Source organism: Salvelinus namaycush, unplaced genomic scaffold, assembly GCF_016432855.1.
Source record: "Salvelinus namaycush isolate Seneca unplaced genomic scaffold, SaNama_1.0 Scaffold1254, whole genome shotgun sequence".
Taxonomy (NCBI): Eukaryota; Metazoa; Chordata; class Actinopteri; order Salmoniformes; family Salmonidae; genus Salvelinus; species Salvelinus namaycush.
Genome location: NW_024057958.1, coordinates 48,590 through 70,902, shown reverse-complemented (window position 1 = coordinate 70,902; position 22,313 = coordinate 48,590). Strand labels below are relative to the sequence as shown.

Genomic DNA, 22,313 nt, shown 5'->3' with positions numbered 1-22,313 from the left:
GTAGAAAACCCTCTACTACCTGACTACAGGGTTCCCGTTGAACAGAAGTAGACTCCCCTCTCCTACCTGACTACAGGGTTCCTGTTGAACAGAATGTAGACCTCTCCTACCTGACACAGGGTTCCTGTATAACAGATGTAGACTACCCTCTCCTACCGAACTAAACGGTTCCTGTATAACAGTTGTAGACTCCCTCTCCTACCTGACCACAGGGTTCCTGGTGAACAAATGTAGACCCACCCCTCATACCTGACTACAGGGTTCCCGTTGAACAGAATGTAGACTCCTGCTCCTGTTGTTATGATCTGGTGCTCACGGATGGAACCCCTCCGTTGCCAAGGACCACGATGCCGAACGCAAACCGCGTGTATTCTGTACACTGAGTGAGTGAGACAGAGAGAGACACAGAGAGAGACAGAGAAGGAGATGAGAGACAGAGAGAGAGACAGAGAGAGACAGTTTGATCAGTTGTTATTTTAGATCACCATTCCTGTAAATTCTACCAGATGAAAGACATATGATTGACACCCATTTGAAGGTGTTCTGTGTAGAGAGGGAAAATACCACAGTGCACTGTAAGACGAACAGGACAGAACATGATGACATCAGAGACGAACAGGAAGATGTAATGACTCAGAGACGAACAGATGTGAAATAGAATGAATAGAACTACCAGGATGATGGGGTCCGCCCCCTTGCGGATGTCAAGCCCCGCCTCCCGTTGGATGTGGATGTTGTGTCAGCGATCAGACCTGTAGCGACAGACGCAGGAAAAACCGCCCGACGCACGACACTCACACACCTCGTTACGGAGCATCACAATCTGGAACACACACACACACAACACACATGTAAATACACACACCAATGAGATACAATCATTTTGATCTACACAAAGCTGTCATCAAGGCAAAGGGTGGCTATTTGAAGAATCTCAAATAGAAAATATATTTTGATTTGTTTAACACTTTTTTGGTTAATACATGATTCCATATGTGTTATTTCATAGTTTGATGTCTTACTAGTCTATTCTACAATGTAAAAATAGTAAATAAAGTAAAACCCTCGAATGACCGGTAGTGTACATTACTATCTAAAACACATTCAGTTAAGGGAGGATATATACATCAAACAAAACCAACCAATACTATCAGATCGCAGCCCTATCTGGTTACCGTGGCGTTCTGGAGCAGCGCACGGCATAGGTCAGCCCCCGGAACACGTTTCCTTCCAACCTGGCGTTTCCGTGGTTACACACGTGCAACCAGCCCTTGCCGTCCGAACACAGGCAGCGCCTCAGCACGCACCCCGCACTGTCTCGACCAGCGACTGGGCTCCGGGGTCAGTTGGAGCTCCTCGGTTAGTGGTTCGGACTTCAGGGGTCAGAGAGGGGGAGTCGTCCTGGTTGGGTCCGAGGAGATGAGAGAGGCCGTGTGACTGTGGGCCAGTCTGTAGTTTAGACTGTTGTTGCCTGTCCTGAACCGTTCCCTCCTTTTTCCTCCTCCTCCTTCCTCCTCCTCACTAGGAGGGGCTGTCGCTCAGCCGTCCTCAATCACCGATCCTGACACACTCCTTCCTCCCCTCCTCTCTCCTCCCCGTTCTCCCTTTGCTCCAGTCCTCAGAGGTGATGGTAGCCCCAGGGGGCTGTGTGGCTCCTGAATGCCCCGCCCAAGGTGTCTCCAGCTGGGCTACCACTCCCAGCGGGTCCCAGGATGTGGTGATTCGAGCCAGACGGGCAGTGTGTTTACAGGCCCAGTTCCGCTCCGTCATGGAGCGCCTCAACCGTCACGGACGCCGAATCACTTTGAGAAATCACAGCTATCCAACAGGCTGAGGGTCACGCCCAGGAACTGGTTGAGCTTCCCTGTGAGAATGAGCAGAAGCGGGGTGGCAGGTTCCTGGGTGCCCGGATCTGCAGCTGAGCTCCCTCGAAATTACCGTTGTCCAACTGGACATGACCTGACGACGTCTGGTGGAGGAGGGAGGAGGGTGTAAGAGGGCAGGAGGGGGAAGAGGGCAGGAGGGGAAGAGGGCGCAGGAGGGGAAGAGGGCAGGAGGGGGAAGAGTGGCAGGAGGGTGTAGAGGGCAGGAGGGGGAAGAGGGCAGGAGGGTGTTAGAGGCAGGAGGGTGTAGAGGGCAGGAGGGGGAAGAGGACAGGAGGGGGAAGAGGGCAGGAGGGTGTAGAGGACAGGAGGTGTCGAGGGACAGGGCAGGGTTGAGGCAGGGGGGAAGAGGGCAGGAGGGTTGTAGAGGGCAGGAGGGGGGAGAGGGCAGGAGGGTGTAGAGAGGGCAGGAGGGGGAAGAGGGCAGGAGGGTGTAGAGGGCAGGAGGGTGTAGAGGCAGGAGGGGGAAGAGGGCAGGAGGGGGAAGAGGGCAGGAGGTGTAGAGGGCAGGAGGGTGTAGAGGGCAGGAGGGGGAAGAGGGCAGGAGGGTGTAGAGGACAGGAGGGTGTAGAGGGCAGGAGGTTGTAGACGGGCAGGAGGGGGAAGAGGGCAGGAGGGTGTAGAGGGCAGGAGGGTGTAGAGGGCAGGAGGGGGAAGAGGACAGGAGGGGGAGAGGGCAGGAGGGAAGAGGGCAGGAGGGTGTAGAGGACAGGAGGGTTGTAGAGGGCAGGAGGGTGTAGAGGGCAGGAGGGGGAAGAGGGCAGGAGGGTGTAGAGGGCAGGAGGGTGTAGAGGGCAGGAGGGTGTAGAGGGCCGGAGGGAAGAGAGAATGATACAGAGAAAAGGTGAAACTGCAGCAAGCTCTAACAGAGTATTAACAGAGCTCTAACAGAGTATTAACAGATGGCACTGCTTACAGCCTGACTGACTGACAGCCCAGACAGAGACACCCAGCCAGTCAGCCAGACACCCCAGTCAGACAGCCAGACACCCCAGCCAGTCAGCCAGACACCCCAGTCAGACACCCCAGTCAGTCAGCCAGACACCCCAGTCAGACAGCCAGACACCCCAGCCAGTCAGCCAGACACCCCAGCCAACCCCCAGTCAGACAGTTCAGACACCCCAGTCAGACAGCCAGGACACCCCAGCCAGTCAGCCAGACAGCCAGACACCCCAGCAGGACACCCAGTCGGTCAGCCAGGACACCCCAGTCAGACAGCAGACACCCCAGCCAGTCAGCCAGACACCCCAGTCGGTCAGCCAGACACCCCAGTCAGACAGCCAGACACCCCAGCCGGTCAGCCAGACACCCCAGTCAGACAGTCAGACACCCCAGTCGGTCAGCCAGAAAACCCGCCGGTCAGCCCAGACACCCCAGTCGACAGTCCAGACACCCCAGTCAGACAGCCAGACACCCCAGTCAGACAGCCAGAAACACAGCCGGTCAGCCAGACCCCAGCCAGCCAGTCCAACACCCCAGCCAGTCAGCCTGTAAAGCACTGTCACATGTACTGTTGTAAAAAGTGTTTTATCAAATGTGATCTGATTTGATGTACCTTGTATACAACGGTGGTGGGAACCATGCAGGCATGAAGACCAGGTTGGAGAGCCGGGCTGTGGGACACTGCTGCTCCCAGACTGACCAGGAGAGCCACGTCCCAGCCGCCCTAACCCACCACCCCACAGCACCTGGCAGGGTCAAAAAAGGGCAATTTTTCATTTAGCAAATGCAGACTATACAATAGTGATACTAAAGATACTAACAGATTAACAGACATGAACAGATCTAACGACATAAGATACTAATATATTAACAGTACTTAAGAGATGACTAACAGGCATTAACAGATACTAACAGGCATTAACAGATTACTAAAGGCATTAACAGTACACAGGCATTAACACATATTACAGATATACAATACTAACAGGCATATAACAGATATTAACAGATATTAACAGATACTAACAGGCATTAACAGATACTAACAGGCATTTATTAACAGATACTCACAGCATTAACAGTACTAACAGGCATTAACAGATATAACAGATACTAACAGGCATTAACAGATATTAACAGGCATTAATAGATATTAAACGACATTAAATAATAATATATTAAACAGAACTAACAGCATTAACAGATACTAACAGGCATTACAGATATTAAACACAAGGGCCCATTAACAGATACTAAAGATATTAACAGATACTAACAGGCATTAACAGATACTAAACAAAATTAAACAGATATAACAGATACTAACAGGCATTATCAGATATTAACAGTACTAACAGGCAGTAACAGATACTAACAGCATTAACAGATAATTAACAGATACTAACAGATACTAACAGATATAACAGGCATTAACAGATATTACACAGGCATTAACAGATATTAACAGATACTAACAGATACTAACAGATATTAAACAGATATTAACAGATATTAACCAGATACGAACAGGCATTAAACAGATATTAACAGATACTAACAGACATTAAGATACTAATATACTTAACAGATACTACAGATACAACAGATACTAACAGGTAGAACTTAACAGATACAATATACTACAGATATAACAGATACTAAACAGATACTAACAATGCATAACAGATATTAACAGATACTAACAGACTAGTAAAACATCATCAAGACAACAGCAGCCAATCATTGAAGTCCCTTTAACTAGACATTGTGTCATCAAGACAACAGCAAAGCCAATCCGTAAGTCCCCTTTAACTAGACATTGCGTCATCAAGACAACAGCAGCCAATCAGTAAGTTCCCTTTAACTAGACATTGTGTCATCAAGACAACAGCATGCCAATCAGTAAGTCCCCTTTAACTAGACATTGCGTCATCAAGACAACAGCAGCAATCAGTAAGTCCCCTTTAAATAGACATTGTGTCATCAAGACAACAGCAGCCAATCAGTAAGTCCCCTTTAACTGACATTGTGTCAGCACGACAACAGCAGCCAATCAGTAAGTCCCCTTTAACTAGACATTGTGTCATCAAGACAACGCAGCCAATCAGTAAGTCCCTTTAACTAGACATTGTGTCATCAAGACAACAGCAGCCAATCAGTAAGTCCCCTTTAACGAGGAATTGCATCATCAAGAAAACAGCAGCCAATCAGTAAGTCCCTTTAACTAGCAGCCAATCAGTTAAGTCACCTTCAGTACCAACTCTGCCTGTCCTCGTAGACCCCGGGGTGCAGCACCACCCGGTCGTACGACCCAGCTACACCCAACGCCCCCCTCAGCGTCTCCAGCTCCAGGCCGACCCCACTCTGCCACACCTCCTCTCCTCCTCCGGCGGAACAGGTGAAGGCAGGCGGAGGGGGCTGGAGCTCAGGGTGGGCGTGACGGGACCAGGTACGACTGGCGATGGCATGCTGCTCAGAGCTTCTCTCCAGGATGACGGGCCAGGTGAGGCCGACTACGGAGACAGACACACGGGGTTAGAGAAATGTGAACGAAGGACCTTTGTACGTCAGAGACCACCATCTCCCACGACGAGTACCTGGGCCAGTTGGGATGTCGAGGACACTCGGGCAGGCCCAGGCAAAGCTGTCTCCAACGGTGTTATCCAGGGAGAGGATCAGCTCTTCTCCAGGCCTGCCACACCAGGCTGCAGCGGCCCAGCTCTGGGAGGGGGAGGTAGGCAAGGACCACACGCCATACCTCCACCGGGAGGTGGACACCTACTACACCCGCCGCGCTGCTGCTGCGCTTCCCTGCTGCCAGTGACATGGATCTGATAGGGAGGGTGGGCACCTGGGGACAGGAGAAACACAGACAGACTGGTGGTTTAGACTGGCCTATAGACAGACTGGGTTAGTTTAGATCAGGCTATAGACAGACAGATAGCTGATAACAGCTGGGTGGTTTAGACTAGCCTATAGCAGACAGACTGCCTATAGACAGACGGGTTAGTTTGACTAGGCCTATAGACAGACAGACTAGGCCTATAGACAGATGGGTTGTTTAGGACTAGGCCTATAGGGACAGACAGACTAGCTATAGACAGACTGGGTTGGTTAGACTAGGCCTATAGACAGACAGACTAGGGCCTATAGACAGACGTGGGTTGGTTTAGACTAGGCCTATAGACAGACAGACTAGGCTATAGACAGACTGGGTTAGTTTAGACTAGGCCTATAGACAGACAGACTAGGCCTATTGACAGACTGGGTGTTAGACAGGCCTTAGACAGTACAGACTAGGCCTATAGACAGACTGGGTTGTTTAGACTAGGCCTATAGAAAGACAGGGACTAAAATAGGCCTAATAGACAGACTGGGTGTTGTTTAGACTAGGCCTATAGACAGACAGACAGACAGACAGACAGAGACAGACAGACAGACAGACAGACTGGGTAGTTTAGACTAGGGCTATAGACAGCAACAGACTAGGTTAGTGTAGACTTAGGCCTATAGCAGACTAGGTTAGTGTAGGATAGGCCTATAGACAGACAGGACAGACTGGGTTAGTTGACTAGGCTATAGACAGACAGACAGACAGACAGACAGACAGACAGACAGACAGACAGACTGGGTTAGTTTAGACTAGGCCTATAGACAGACTAGGTTAGTGGAGACTAGCTCTATAGACAGACTAGGTTAGGTAGACTAGGCCTATAGACAGACAGACAGACTAGGTTAGTTAGACTAGGCCTATAGACAGACTAAGTTAGTGTAGACTTGGCTATAGACCGACTAGGTTAGTGTAGTACTGCCTATAGACAGACAGACAGACAGACTAGGTTAGTGTAGACTAGGCCTATAGACAGACTAAGTTAGTGTAGAACTAGGCCTACAGACAGACTAGGTTAGTTGTAGACTAGGCCTACAAGACAGACTAGGTAGTGTAGACTAGGCCTAGAGAGAGACTAGTTAGTTTTTAGAACTAGGGCCTATAGACAGACTAGGTTAGTGTAGACTAGGCCTTACAGACAGACTAGGTTAGTGTAGACTAGGCCTATAGACGACTATGTTAGTGTAGATAGGCCTATAGACAGACTAGGTTAGTGTAGACTAGGCCTACAGACAGACTAGGTTAGTGTAAGACTAGGCCTACAGACAGACTAGGTTAGTGTAGCAAGGCCTACAGATCAGACTAGGTTAGTGTAGACTGGTCCATAGACAGACAGACAGACAGACTAGGTTAGTGGAGACTAGGTCTAATAGCAGACAGACAGACAGACAGACTAGGTAGTGTAGACTAGGCTACAGACAGACTAGGTTCGTGTAGACTAGACTACAGACCTACACTTCGTTGTGATGGTGACTTCCACTGCCTATATCATGAATGATGACCGTCTTGTATTGGACTTAGTTTAAACTCTGCAGACATAGCTGCTGCTCATTCTCCTGGGGAAAAAATGAGCGCCATCGGGCCACATTACATTGTGAAACAGGCCAGCTAACAATCTAACTAACGCTAGTGTGAGGAAGATGTTACATATGACGTCTGTCTGTCACTGAGTCATCATCATCATCATCACCATCAAGGGAATTGGTACCAACTAGCAACACATCGACGGGGTGGTCAACTGCAACACATTGGATCGTCGTGGGCGCTTCAACTCTTTTCGAACATCGGTACAACGTTATATAAAACATGAAATTATGGCTGGTCATACTTTTTTGTCGGAAAATAATAGCACAATTAGGCTTCACACATCTGCGTTTAGTGGAGTACCTAGTTAGCCAGCAACCGCGATCTACTAACGTAAGTCGTATTCACTACATCTGTAGAACTAGGACTATATTGAATCTACCGTGTAAGCACATTGGATGAAGCCCCGCAACCATCCCACAGTGTGGTTTTAAATACGGTAATATAGCGTACATAGACCATTGACTTCTTGAGATATAGCGGAACAACGCCTGGTTCGTGCGGATCAAGCTTAGAAAAACATGCAGCGAACCAGAATCTACCTCACTGCGGCAAGGCAAACCATGGACAACCAAGGACGCCCTCTACACTGGAGGGAGGGGAGCGAGGGGGGAGGCTGCAGAGAAGAGGAGAGAGAGAGGCTGGAGCACAGAGAGAAACTGAGAGGGAAGGGGAGAGAGAGGAGAGAGTCAGAGAACGTTGGAGAGATGAAGAGGAGAGAGAGTCTGAGAAAAGGGTGAGGGAGAGAGAAGAGGAGAGAGAGGAGGCTGAAGACGGACCGAGAACTGAGGGAGAAGCGGATAAGAAGGACGAAATAAGTTTTTGCGTAAGGAACACACACAAACACACACACTACGTCGATGCTGACATGTTGAACTCATAAACCGCAGTTCCAAAACGCGGAGAAGGGGCTCATAAATATTGTGGGATGAAGGTCGGGTGTTGGTCTTCAATACCGATGGGCGAGCGGTCGGCGAGGTAGCGAGCGGGCGGGATAAAGATCAAAAATACCTTAAAAAATCCATAAATGTTCTCATCCTGTGCAATTATATCGACAAAAAGCTACATTGAGTTCCATTCATATGTAGGACTTTGGCATAGTGCGTAACACGCCTTAATAACTAAGTGCCTAACTGAATGCGCGCGTCAGCTTGCCAAAAGCTTTTGGACAGGTCAGAAAAGTATAAATCGATCCACGGAGGCAAAAATGTTGTGTAAACCGATGCGAATACAGGGGGGACTCCGCTCCCCTCCCCGTTAGCTCCCCCTAAATAATGCTAATTAACCATTATTCTTATTTGTTTTAATGTAGTGGTAAATATGTTTACAGTGTTAATTTAAAAATAAAACTCCAACATTCGGCCTCAGCTTGACTCCTTCAAACGATCGATTTTCCGTTCTACTCCCTCATTTTCGCCATTTGTTTGTCATGCGCAATTGATTAAAAAAGAAAAGCATTTATTCCAATACATTTATTTATCCTGATTTATCATTGTTTGATTTTGAGTCAGCAGTTTAGATGCTCATTGGTTTGTTTTCCAGGGGCTGGTGGGTAATGGTGTCTCCATACATTACATAGACAGAATACCAGCTGTTTAGAGGCTCATTGGTTTGTTGTCCAGGGGCTGTGGGTAATGGTGTTCCCAATAACATCATAGACAGAACTACCAGCTGTTAGAGCTCATTGGTTTGTTTTACCCCGGGCTTGTGCGTAATGTGTTCTCCATAACATCATAGACAGAACTACCAGACATTTTTTCACTTTATCACTAGACAACTAGGACACAATATAAACTAGAAAATAGACTTAAAGCTAGAACCAATACCACTAGACAACTAGTCCAGCTAGAACCATATCACTAGACAACTAAGCACTACAGCAGAACCAATATCACTAGACAATAGCCTACACGCTAGACACCAATATAACTAGACAACTAGCCAACAGCTAGATATTCAATATCAATAGACAACTAGCCTACAGCTAGACACCAATATCCACTAGACAACTAGCATACAGTTAGAAACCCAATATCACTAGACACCAATACCACTAGACAACTAGCTACAGCTAGACACCAATATCACTAGAAACTAGTCTACAGTAGACACCAATATCACTAGAAAACCTAGCTACAGCTAGACAACAATATCACTAGACAACTAGCCAACAGCTAAGACACCAATATCACTAGACAACTAGTCTACAGCTAGACACAATATCACTAGACAACTAGCCTACAGCTAGACACCAAATCACTAGACACCTAGCTACCAGCTAGACACCAATTATCACTAGACTAACTAGTCTACAGCTAGAACCAATATCACTAGACACCAATATCACTAAGACAACATAGACTACAGCTAGACACAAATCACTCTAGGAAACTAGCCTACGCTAGGGACACCAATATACTAGACAACTAGTCTACAGCTAGACACAATACACTAGACAACTAGCTACAGATGATACCAATATCACTCGACAACTAGTTCAGCTAGACACCAATATTCACTAGGACAAATAGTATACAGCTAGACACCAATATCACTAGAACAACTAGCTAAGCTAGACACCAATATCAATAGACACCAATATCACTAGAAACTTAGCTACAGTAGACACCAATATCACTAGACAACTAGCCCTACAAAGCTAGACACAATATCACTAGACAACTAGCCTACAGCTAAGGACACCATTATCACTAGACAACTAGGTCTACTACAGCTAGACACAATATCACTAGACAACTAGTCTACCAGCTAGGACACCAATACACTAGACAACTGCCTACAGCTAGACACCAATATCACTATGACACAATATCACTAGACAACTAGCCTACAGCTAGACCCAATACAAAGACAACTAGCTACAGCTACGACACCAATATCACTAGACAATAGTCTACAGCTAGACACCAATATCACTAGACACAATATCATAGACACCTAGCCTACAGCTAGACACCAATATCACAGACACATAGCCTACACTAGACACCAATATAACTAGACAAATAGTCTACAGCTAGGACACCAAATCACAGACAACTAGCCTACAGCTAGACACCAATATCATAGACACTAGTCTACAGCTAGACACCAATATCACTAGAAACTAGCCTACAGCAGACACAATATCACTAGACACTAGCCTACGCTAGACCCCAATTCACTAGACACTAGTCTACAGCTAGACACCAATATCACTAGACACATATCACTAGGACAACTAGCTACAGTTAGACACCAATACCACTAGAAACTAGCCTACAGCTAGACAACATATCACTAGACAACTAGGCCTACAGTAGACACCAATATCACTAGACAACTAGCTACAGCTAGACACCCAATATCAATAGACAACTAGCCTACAGCTAGACACCAATCACTATGAGAACTAGCCCACAGTATGACAACAATACACTAGACAACTACCTACACAGTAGACACCAATACACTAGACAACTAAGCCTACAGCTAGGACACAAATATCACTAGACAACTAGTCACAGCTAGACACCAATACCACTAGACAACTAGTCTACGCTAGACACCAATATCCACCTAGACAAGAGCCTACAGCTAGACACATATCACTAGAAACTAGTCTACAGACTAGCCACCATATCACTAGACAACTAGTTATACAGCTAGACACCCAATATCACTAGACCACTAGGCTACAGCTTTAGACACAACAAATATTACTCAGCAACTATGTCCCTACAGCTAGACACAATATCACTAGACAACTAGCCTACAGCTTAGACACCAATATCATAGAGAAACTAAGCTAACAGCTAGACACCAATCATCAACGAGACAACTAGCCCTACAGCTAGACACCGAATACACTAGACAACTAGTCTACAGCTAGACACCAAATAATCACTAGAAAAACTAGCCTACAGCTAGACACCAATATCACTAGACAACTAGTCTACAGCTAGTACACCAATTCACTAGACAAATGTCTACAGCTAGACACCAATATCACGAGGACAACTAGCTACAGCTAGACACAATATCACTAGACAACTAGCCTACAAGCTAGACACCAATATCACTAGACAACTAGCCTTACAGCTAACACCAATATTCACTCTAGACAACTAGCCTACAGCTAGACACCAATAGCACTAGACAACTAGCCTACAGCTAGATACCAATATCACTAGACAACTAGTCTACAGCTAGACACCAATACCACTAGAGAACTAGCCTACAGCTAGACACCAATAGCACTAGACAACTAGTCTACAGCTAGACACCAATATCACTAGACAACTAGTCTACAGCTAGACACCAATATCACTAGACACCAAGATCCACAGACAACTAGCCTAAGCTAGACACCAATATCACTAGACAACTAGACTAGACTACAGCTAGGACACCAATATCACTAGACCACTAGCTACAGCTAGAACACCAAATATCACTAGACAAATAGCCTACAGCTAGACACCATATCACTAGACAACTAGCCTACAGCTGACCACCAATATCACTAGACAAACTAGTCTACAGCTAGATACCAATATCACTAGACAACTAGCCTACAGCTCGACACCAAATCACTAGACGTAGCACAAGCTAACACCAATATCACTAGACACTATTCTACAAGCTACGACACCATATCACTAGACAACTAGCTACAGCCTAGACACCAATATCACCGACACCAATATATCACTAGACAAATACCTTACAGCTAGACACAAATATCACTAGACAACTAGCCTACAGTAGAGCACCAATATCACTAGACAACTAGTCTACAGCTAGACACCAATATCACTAGACAACTAGCCTACAGCTAGGACACCATATCACTAGACAACTAGCCTTACGTAGACACCAATATCACTAGACAATAGCCTACAGCTAGACACCAATATCACTAACACCAATATCACTAGACAACTAGCCTACAGCTAGACACCATACCACTAGACAACTAGCCTACAGCGAGACACCAATATCACTAGACAATAGCTACAGCTAGGACACCAATATCACTAGACAAATAGTCTACAGCTAGACACCAAGATCATAGACAACTAGCCAACCAATATCACTAGAACAACTAGTCACTACAGCTAGACACCAATATCACTAGACAACTAGTCTACAAGCTAGACACCAAATATCACAGACAACTAGTCTACATCTAGACACCAATATCACAGACACCATATCACTAGACAACTAGACACCAATATCAATAGACAAATAGCTACAGCTAGACACCAATATCACTAGGACCAACTAGTCTACAGCTAGACACCAATATCACTAGCAACTAGCCTACAGCTAGACACCAATATCACTAGACAATAAGCTACAGCTTAGACACCAACTATCACTAGACAAAAAAACTTTAGGCGGGCCCTACAGCTAGACACCCAATATCATAGTGACAAACTAGGCTACAGTAGACACCAATAAGCACTAGACTACCAATATCATAGACACAATATCACTAGACAGCTAGCTACAGCTAGGACCCATATCCCTAGACAACTAGCCTACAGCTACACCAATATCACTAGGACAATAGCCTACAGCTAGACACCAATATCACTAGATCAGCTAGCCCACAGCAGACACAATATCACTAGACAACTAGGCCTACAGCTAGAGCACCAATACTAGACCAACTAGTCTACGCTATACACCAAATCACTAGACAACTAGCATACAGCTAGACACAAATCAAAGACAACTAGCATACAGCTAGACACCCAATCCATAGACAATAGCCTACAGCTAGAAACCAATATCCACTAGACACACTAGCCTTACAGCTAGACACCAATAACCACTAGACAACTAGCCTACCGCTAGACACAAATAACCACTAGACAACTAGCCAACAGCTAGACACCAATATCACTAGACAACTAGCCATACAGTAGACACCAATTCACTAGACAACTAGCTACAGCTAGACACAATATCACTAGACAACAGCCTACAGCTAGACACCAATATCACTGAGACAACTAGCCTACAGCTAGACACCCAAATATCAATAGACAACTAGTCTCAGCTAGCACCAATATCACTAGACACCAATACCACGAGACAATAGTCTAAGCTAGACACCCAATATCACTAGACCAACCTAGCCTACAGCTAGACACCAATATCACTCGAAAACTAGGACCTACAGCTAGACACCAACATCACTAGACAACTGTCTACAGTTGACACCAATATCATAGACAACTTATCCACCAGCACCCACGCAGACAACAATATCAATAGACAAAACTAGCCTACAGCTAGACACAATATCACTAGACAACGAGCATACAGCTAGACACCAATATCACTAGACAAACTAGCACTACAGCTATACACCAATATCACTAGACAACGCCTACAGCTTGGACACCAAATCACTAGCCAACTAGCCAACAGCTAGAACCAATATCACTAGACAACTAGTTATACAGCTAGACCACCAAATCACTAGAAAATAGCCAAAGCTAGACACCAATATCACTAGACAACTAAGCCATACAGCTAGACACCAAATATCACTAGAAAATAGCTAACAGTAGACACCAATATCACTAGACAACTAGCCTACAGATAGACACCAATACCCACTAGACAACTAGACTACAGCTAGGACACCAATACCACTAGACACTAGCCTAAAGCTAGACACCAATATCACTAGGACAACTAGCCTACAGCTAGACACAATGCACTAGACAGCTAGACACCACTATCACTAGACAAAACTAGCCTACAGCTAGACACCAATATCACAAGACAACTAGCCTACAGCTAGACACAATATCATAGACCAACTAGCTACAGCGAGACAGACAATATCACTAGACAAAACTAGCCCACAGCTAGACACCAATATCACTACGACAATCTAGTCTAAGCTAGACACCAATAATCACTAGACAAACAGCTGACAGCTAGACACCAATATCACTAGACACTAGCCTACAGCTAGACACCAAATATCATAGACAAAATAGCTACAGCTAGACACCAAAATCACTAGGACAACTAGCCTACAGCTAGACACATATCACTAGATAACTAGCCGACAGCCTAGACACCAAAATCCATAGGAAACTAGCCTCAGCTAGGACACCAATATCATAGACACCAAAATCACTAGACAAATAGCTACAGCTAGACACCAAATCAACTAACAACTAACCACAGCTAGACCACCAATACACTAGCAACAGCCTACAGCTAGACACAAATATCACTAGACAACAGTCTACGCTAGACAACAATATCACAGACACTAGCCTACAGCTAGACACCACTATCACTAGACAACTAGCCTACAGCTAGACACCAATATCACTAGACAACTAGTCTACAGCTAGACACAATATCATAGGACACTAGCCTACAGCTAGGACACCAATATCACTAGAAACTAGCCTACAGCTAGACAACCAAATCACTAGACAACTAAGCCTACAGCTGACACCCAAAAAACTCAGACAAATAGCCTACAGCTAGACACCATATCACTAGGACAACAGCCTCAGAACGGACACCAAATCACTAGACAACTATGCCTACAGCTAGACCACCAATATACTATACACCAAATATCACTAGAAAACCTAGCCCTACAGCTAGACACCCAATATCACCAGACAACTAACCTACAGAGAGAACCCAATACCACTAAGACAACTAGCCACAGCTAGACACCAATATCACTAGACAAGTAGTCTACAAGCTAGGGGACACCAATCCACTAGACAAACTAGCCTACAGCTTAGACACCAATATCAATAGGACACCTAGCATACAGCTAGACACCAATATCACTAGACAAAAGCCTACAGCAGACACCAATATCACTAGACAACTAGCCTAAAGCTGACACCAATTACACAGACACCAATATCACTAGCCACCTAGTCTACAGCGAGACACCAATATCACTAGACCAACTAGTCTACACAGACACCAATATCACTAGGAAACTAGCCAACAGCTAGACACCAATATCACTAGACAACTAGCCTACAGCTAGACACCAATACACTAGACAACTAGCCTACAGCTGACACCAATATGCACTAGAGAATAGCCTACAGCTAGACCACCAATATCACTAGAAACTAGCCTACAGCTAGACACCAATATCACTAGACAAACTAGTCTACAGCTGAGACACAATATCACTAGACAACTAGTTACCAGCTAGACACCAATATCACTAGACAACTAGCCAACAGCTAGGGACACCAATATCACTAGACAACTTAGCCTACAGCTAGACACAATATCACTAGACAACCTAGCACAGAGCTAGACACCAAGATCACTAGGAAATGAGCTACAGCAGACCCCAATATCACTAGACAATAGCCTACAGCTAGACACCATCTCACTAGGACAACTAGCCTACAGCTAGACACACTATCACTAGACAACTAGCCTACAGCTAGACACAATATCACTAGACAACTCGCTACAGCAGACCCCAATATCACTAGGACAAAAGCCTACAGCTGACACCAATATCACTAGAGAACTAGCCTACAGTAGGACCCAATATCCCTAGAGAACTAGCCTACAGCTAGACACCCATTATTCACTAGACAAACTAGCCTACAGCTAGACACCAATATCACTAGGGCAACTAGTCTACAGCTAGACACCAATATCACTAGACAACTAGAACCTACGCTAGACACCAATACCATAGACAACTAGCCTACAGCTAGACACATATCAATAGGACAACTAGCCTACACGCTGACACCAATATCACTAGACAACCTAGCCTACAGCTAAGACACAATTCACTAGACAACTAGCCTCCAGCTAGCACCAATTCACTAGACAACTAGCCTTACAGCTAGACACCACAGTATCACAGACACACTAGCCTACAGCTAGACACCAATATCAATAGACAACTAGGTTACAGCTAGAACAAAATATCATAGACAAACTAGCCTACAGATAGACACCAATATCATAGAACAACTAGTTACGCTAGACACCCAATATCACTAGACACCATATCACTAGGACAACTAGACACCCAATATAAAAATAGACAACTAGCCTACAGCTAGGACACCAATATCAGTAGGACAAACTAGTCTAAGCTAGACACCATATCAGAGACACCAATATCACTAGTGACAACTAGTTCTACAGCTAGACACCAAATCACTAGACAACTAGCCTACAGCTAGATAACCAAATCACTAGAAAAGAGCCTACAGCTAGACACCAATATCATAGACAACTAGACTAAGCTCAGACACCAAACAACTAGACAACTAGCCTACAGCAGACACCCAAGATCATAGACAACTAGTCTACAGCTAGACACCAATATCATAGACAATAGGCTACAGCTAGGACACCAATATCAATAGACAACTAGCCTACAGCTAGACACCAATATCACTAGACAACTAGTCTACAGCTAGACACCAATATCACTAGGACAACTAGCATACAGCTAGAACCAATATCACTAGACAACTAAGTTACAGCTAGACACCAATATCACTAGACTACTAGTCTACAGTAACACCAATAGCACTAACACCATATTCACTAGACACCAATATCACTAGACAATAGTTTTAAGCAGACACAATATCACTAGACAAATAGTTACAGCTAGGACACCAATCTCACTAGCAACTAGGACACAGCTAGACACCCAAACACTAGACAACTAGCCTACAGCAGACACCAATTATCACTAGACAAATGAGTCTACAGCCTAGACACCAATATCATAGACAACGAGCCTACAGTTAGACACCACTATCACTAGAACAACTAGCCTACGCTAGACCACACGATAAATAGACAATAGCTCTACAGCTAGGACACCAATATCACTAGACAACTAGCTACAGTAGAGGGGGGGGCACCAATATCACTAGATATATATATTAGTCTACGATAGACACCAATATCACTAGACAACTAGCCTACAGCTAGGGAACCACTATCACTAGACAAATACGTATACAGCTAGACCAATATCATAGACAATAGTCTACAGCTAGCACCAAATCACTAGACACCAAATATCCACTAGACAACTAGCTACAGTTAGACACCAATATCACTAGACAACTAGCTACAGTAGACACCAAATCACTAGACACAAACTAGTCTACAGCTAGACACCAATACACTGACAACTAAGTCTAAAGCTAGGACACCAATCACTAGACAACTAGTCTACCAGCTTAGACACACCTATCACTAGAAAACTAGCCTAAGTAGACACCAATATCACAGACAAACTAGTCTACAGCTAGACACCAATATCACTAGGAACAACTAGCTCAGCTAGACACCAATATCTACTAGACAACTAGCATACAGCTAGACACCAATATCCACTAGGAAACTAGCCGACAAATAGCCACCAATATCACTAGACAAACTTAGCCTAAGATAGACACCAATATCACTAGACAATAGCCTACAGCTAGACACCAATACACTAGACAAACTAGCCAACAGCTAGACACCAATCTATCACTAGACAAAAGCCTACAGCTAGACACCAATTCACTGACAAAGCCTACAGCTAGACACCAATATCACTAGACAACTAGTCTACCAGCAGGACACCAATATCACTAGACAACTAGCCTCCAGCTAGACACACAATCACTAGACAACTAGCCTACAGCTAGGACACCAATATAACTAGAGAACTAGCCTACAGCTAGACACAAATATCACTAGAAACCATATCACTAGACAACTAGCTACAGCGAGACAACAATATAACTAGACAACTAGTCTTACAGCTAGACACCAATATCACTAGACAATAGCTACAGCGAGACACCAATATCACTAGACAACTAGCATACAGCTCTAGACACCAAATCACTAGACAAACTAGCCTACAGATAGACACAATTACTAGACAACTAGCATACAGCTCAGACACCAATATCAATAGACACCAATATCACTAGACAACTAGACATTACAGCCAGACACCAATATCAATAGACAACTAGCCTTACAAGCTAGACACCAATATACTAGACAACTTATTCTCCAGCTAGACACAAATATCGAATAGAAACCTCAGCCTCAGCTAGACACCACTATCACTAGACAACTAGCCTACAACTAGACCACAATATCACTAGACAACTAGTCTACAGCTAGACACCAATATCATAGACAACTAGTCTACAGCTAGGAAAACAATAGCACGAGACAAACTAGTCTACGCTAGACACCAATATCACTAGACAACATAGCTACAGCTAGACACCAATATCACTAGACAACAGCCTAAAGCTAGACACCAATATCACTAGACAACTAGCCTACAGCTAGACACCAGATCACGAGACATAGCCTCAGCTAGACACCAATATCAATAGACAACTAGTCTACAGCTAGAACCAATATAATAGGACAAACTAGCAATACAGCTAGACACCAATATCACAGACAACTAAGCTACAGCTAGACAACAATATCACTAGAAACTAGTCTACAGCTAGACCCAATATAACTAGACAACAATATCAATAGACACTGACAACCAATAGCACTAGACAATAGTACAGTATAGACACCAATATCACAGACAATAGTCAGACAGAGGAACCAAGATCACTAGAAAATAGCCTAACGTAGACACCAACATCCTAGACACCAATATCACTAGGACACCCAATATAACTGGAACCAATATCACTAGACAACTAGCTACAGATAGACACAATATCACTAACAACAATATCACTAGACACCTAGACACCAAACAATCAGAAAATAAGTCTACAGTAGACAACAAATCACTAGACAACTAGCATACAGCTAGACACCAAGATCACTAGACAACTAGCCTACAGATAGCACCAATATCAAAGACAACTAGGCCCACAGCTCGACACCCATATCACTAGACAGCTAGCCCCAGGCTAGACACCAATATCACTAGCCAAATTAGCTACCACTAGACACCATATCACTAGACAAACTAGCCCACAGCTAGACACCAATATCACTAGACAGCTAGACCACAATCTGCATCCGTGGGTTTGGGAAAACACTGTGGAAGCCAAGACAGAAGAAAGAAAAGCCAAACAACCGATATGTATTGTGATAATTGTGATAATTCTGTTCTATGACCTGTTAGTTCATTGCTTGAACCGTGATATTACAGTGCATTTCGCGAAAGTATTCAGACTTTAAACTTTTTTTTTTACATACAGCTATTCTAAAAAGGATTCAATCGTTTTCCGATAAATTACACAATAGACGCCCATAATGACAAATCTTTTCATAGCCGAGCATTCAGAGGTCGAGGACAGCAGGTCTAACCACTGCACATCCCGAGGGGGGCTCAAGACCAGAAGGAAGAAGCCAAGCAGTGAATCAACCCATTAAAGGCGAATTTTAGCTGAAAAAAAGACCTTGGCACGAGTACACACCCCTCCAAGGGACGCATGAAAGCAGGCGGGGGGGCGACCCGGTCCTGAGGAACAACTACATCTGTCATGGCTACTCTGACGGGGTGGTGGTGGGGGAGAGAGGCCGTGGACTCATAGAGGGAAACCACATCTACAGTGAGTAATACACTTCCTGTTCGCTGACGTCACTTCCTGTCACTTCCTGTCCTCCTCTCTGACGGGGTGGTGGTGGGGGAGAGAGGCCGTGGACTCATAGAGGGAAACCACATCTACAGTGAGTAATACACTTCCTGTTCACTGACGTCACTTCCTGTCCTCCTCTCTGTCGGGGTGGTGGTGGGGGAGAGAGGCCGTGGTCTCATAGAGGGAAACCACATCTACAGTGAGTAATACACAGACACACTTCATGTTTGCTGACGTCACTTCCTCTTCTCCTGTCCTCCTCTCCTCTCCCTTCTCCTAGGCAACAAGGGCTGTGGTGTGTGGTTGATGTCCTCCAGCCTCCCTCAGCTGTTGGGAAACTACATTACCCATAACCGCATGTACGGGCTGGCCGTGTTCTGCCGAAAGGACCCTGACGGGGGCGGGACCAGGGAAGGGAGGCAGGAGGGAGGAGGAAGAGGAGGAGGACAGGAGAACTTCCATGAGGAAGGAGAGCTGCTGGCATGGGAAGGTGACCTTGACAGCGAGGACGAACGTCTCTCCGCCCGGCGCTCCATCAGCACGGCTCTGGTGGAGGGAAACTGCATTAGCCGCAATGGAGGTGAGACTGTAGACACTGTAGAGCCGTAATGGAGGAGAGACTGTAGACACTGTAGGGCCGCAATGGAGGAGAGACTGTAGACACTGTAGAGCCGTAATGGAGGTGAGACTGTAGACACTGTAGAGCCACAATGGAGGAGAGACTGTAGACACTCTAGGGCCGCAATGGTGGAGAGATTGTAGACACTGTAGAGCCACAATGGAGGAGACACTGTAGAGCCACAATGGAGGAGACTGTAGACACTGTAGAGCCGTAATGGAGGTGAGACTGTAGAGCCACAATGGAGGAGAGACTGTAGACACTGTAGGGCCGCAATGGAGGAGACACTGTAGACACTATAGAGCCACAATGGAGGAGACACTGTAGAGCCACAATGGAGGAGAGACTGTAGAGCCACAATGGAGGAGAGACTGTAGAGCCACAATGGAGGAGACTAGACACTGTAGAGTCACAATGGAGGTGAGACTGTAGACACTGTAGAGCCGTAATGGAGGTGAGACTGTAGACACTGTAGAGCCGTAATGGAGGTGAGACTGTAGACACTGTAGAGCCACAATGGAGGAGAGACTGTAGTCACTGTAGAGCCACAATGGAGGTGAGATTGTAGACACTGTAGAGCCACAATGGAGGTGAGACTGTAGTCACTGTAGAGCCACAATGGAGGTGAGATTGTAGACACTGTAGAGCCACAATGGAGGTGAGATTGTAGACACTGTAGAGCCACAATGGAGGTGAGACTGTAGTCACTGTAGAGCCACAATGGAGGTGAGATTGTAGACACTGTAGAGCCACAATGGAGGTGAGATTGTAGACACTGTAGAGCCACAATGGAGGTGAGACTGTAGTCACTGTAGAGCCGTAATGGAGGTGAGATTGTAGACACTGTAGAGCCGTAATGGAGGTGAGATTGTAGACACTGTAGAGCCACAATGGAGGTGAGATTGTAGACACTGTAGAGCCACAATGGAGGTGAGACTGTAGTCACTGTAGAGCCACAATGGAGGTGAGATTGTAGACACTGTAGAGCCACAATGGAGGAGAGACTATAGACACTGTAGAGCCACAATGGAGGAGAGACTGTAGACACTGTAGAGCCACAATGGAGGAGAGACTGTAGACACTGTAGAGCCACAATGGAGGTGAGACTGTAGACACTGTAGAGCCGCAATGGAGGTGAGACTGTAGACACTGTAGAGCCACAATGGAGGCTGGCAGAACAGAGTGCCCAGGTTAGTGTGTAGGGTTTGAGCATAGCCTAAAAGGTAGGGAGGGGGCAGTTCCTCTTGTAGAGGACGTGAGCTTCGACTGGAAGCCAGTGGAGTGTGAGGAGGAATGGGGTGACATGGGAGAACTCAGGAAGGTTGAACACCAGGTGGGCTGCTGCGTTCTGGGTAAGTTGCAGGGGTTTGATGACACAAGCGGGGAGCCCAGCCAACAGCCAGTTGCAGTCATCCAGACGATATTAGGACCTGCGCCACTGCCTGTGTGAGGTAGGGTCGTACTCTACGGATGTTGTAGAGCATGAACCTGCAGGACATGGTCACTGCTGTGATGTTTGCAGAGAACGACAGAGTGTTGTCCAGGGTCACGCCAGTGTTCTTTACACTCTGGGAGGGGCGACACTGTGGTGTTGTCAACCGTGATGGAGAGGTCCTTCAGCCTGCAGGCCTTCCCCGGGAGAAAGAGCAGCTCTGTCTTGTCGAGGTTGAGCTTGAGGTGGTGGGCAGACACCCAAGCTGAGATATCTGCCAGGCACTCAGAGATGCTTGTCAGAAGGGGGGGGGGGGGGG

At 45.7% G+C, this 22,313-nt stretch overlaps 1 protein-coding gene and 1 pseudogene across 1 annotated transcript in view; one reads left to right on the top strand and one right to left on the bottom strand.

Moving 5' to 3' along the window:
* Nucleotides 1–316: 316 nt before the first annotated feature.
* Nucleotides 317–5,652, bottom strand: LOC120036223 (annotated as a pseudogene).
* Nucleotides 5,651–22,313, top strand: part of LOC120036222 (F-box only protein 10) — a 20,746-nt gene continuing 4,083 nt past the window's right edge. Inside the window, exons 1-3 of the mRNA XM_038982702.1 lie at nt 5,651–5,735; nt 19,791–19,916; nt 20,224–20,523. Coding sequence (XP_038838630.1) covers nt 5,651–5,735; nt 19,791–19,916; nt 20,224–20,523 — 511 coding nt within the window. The remainder of the gene's footprint in view (nt 5,736–19,790; nt 19,917–20,223; nt 20,524–22,313) is intronic.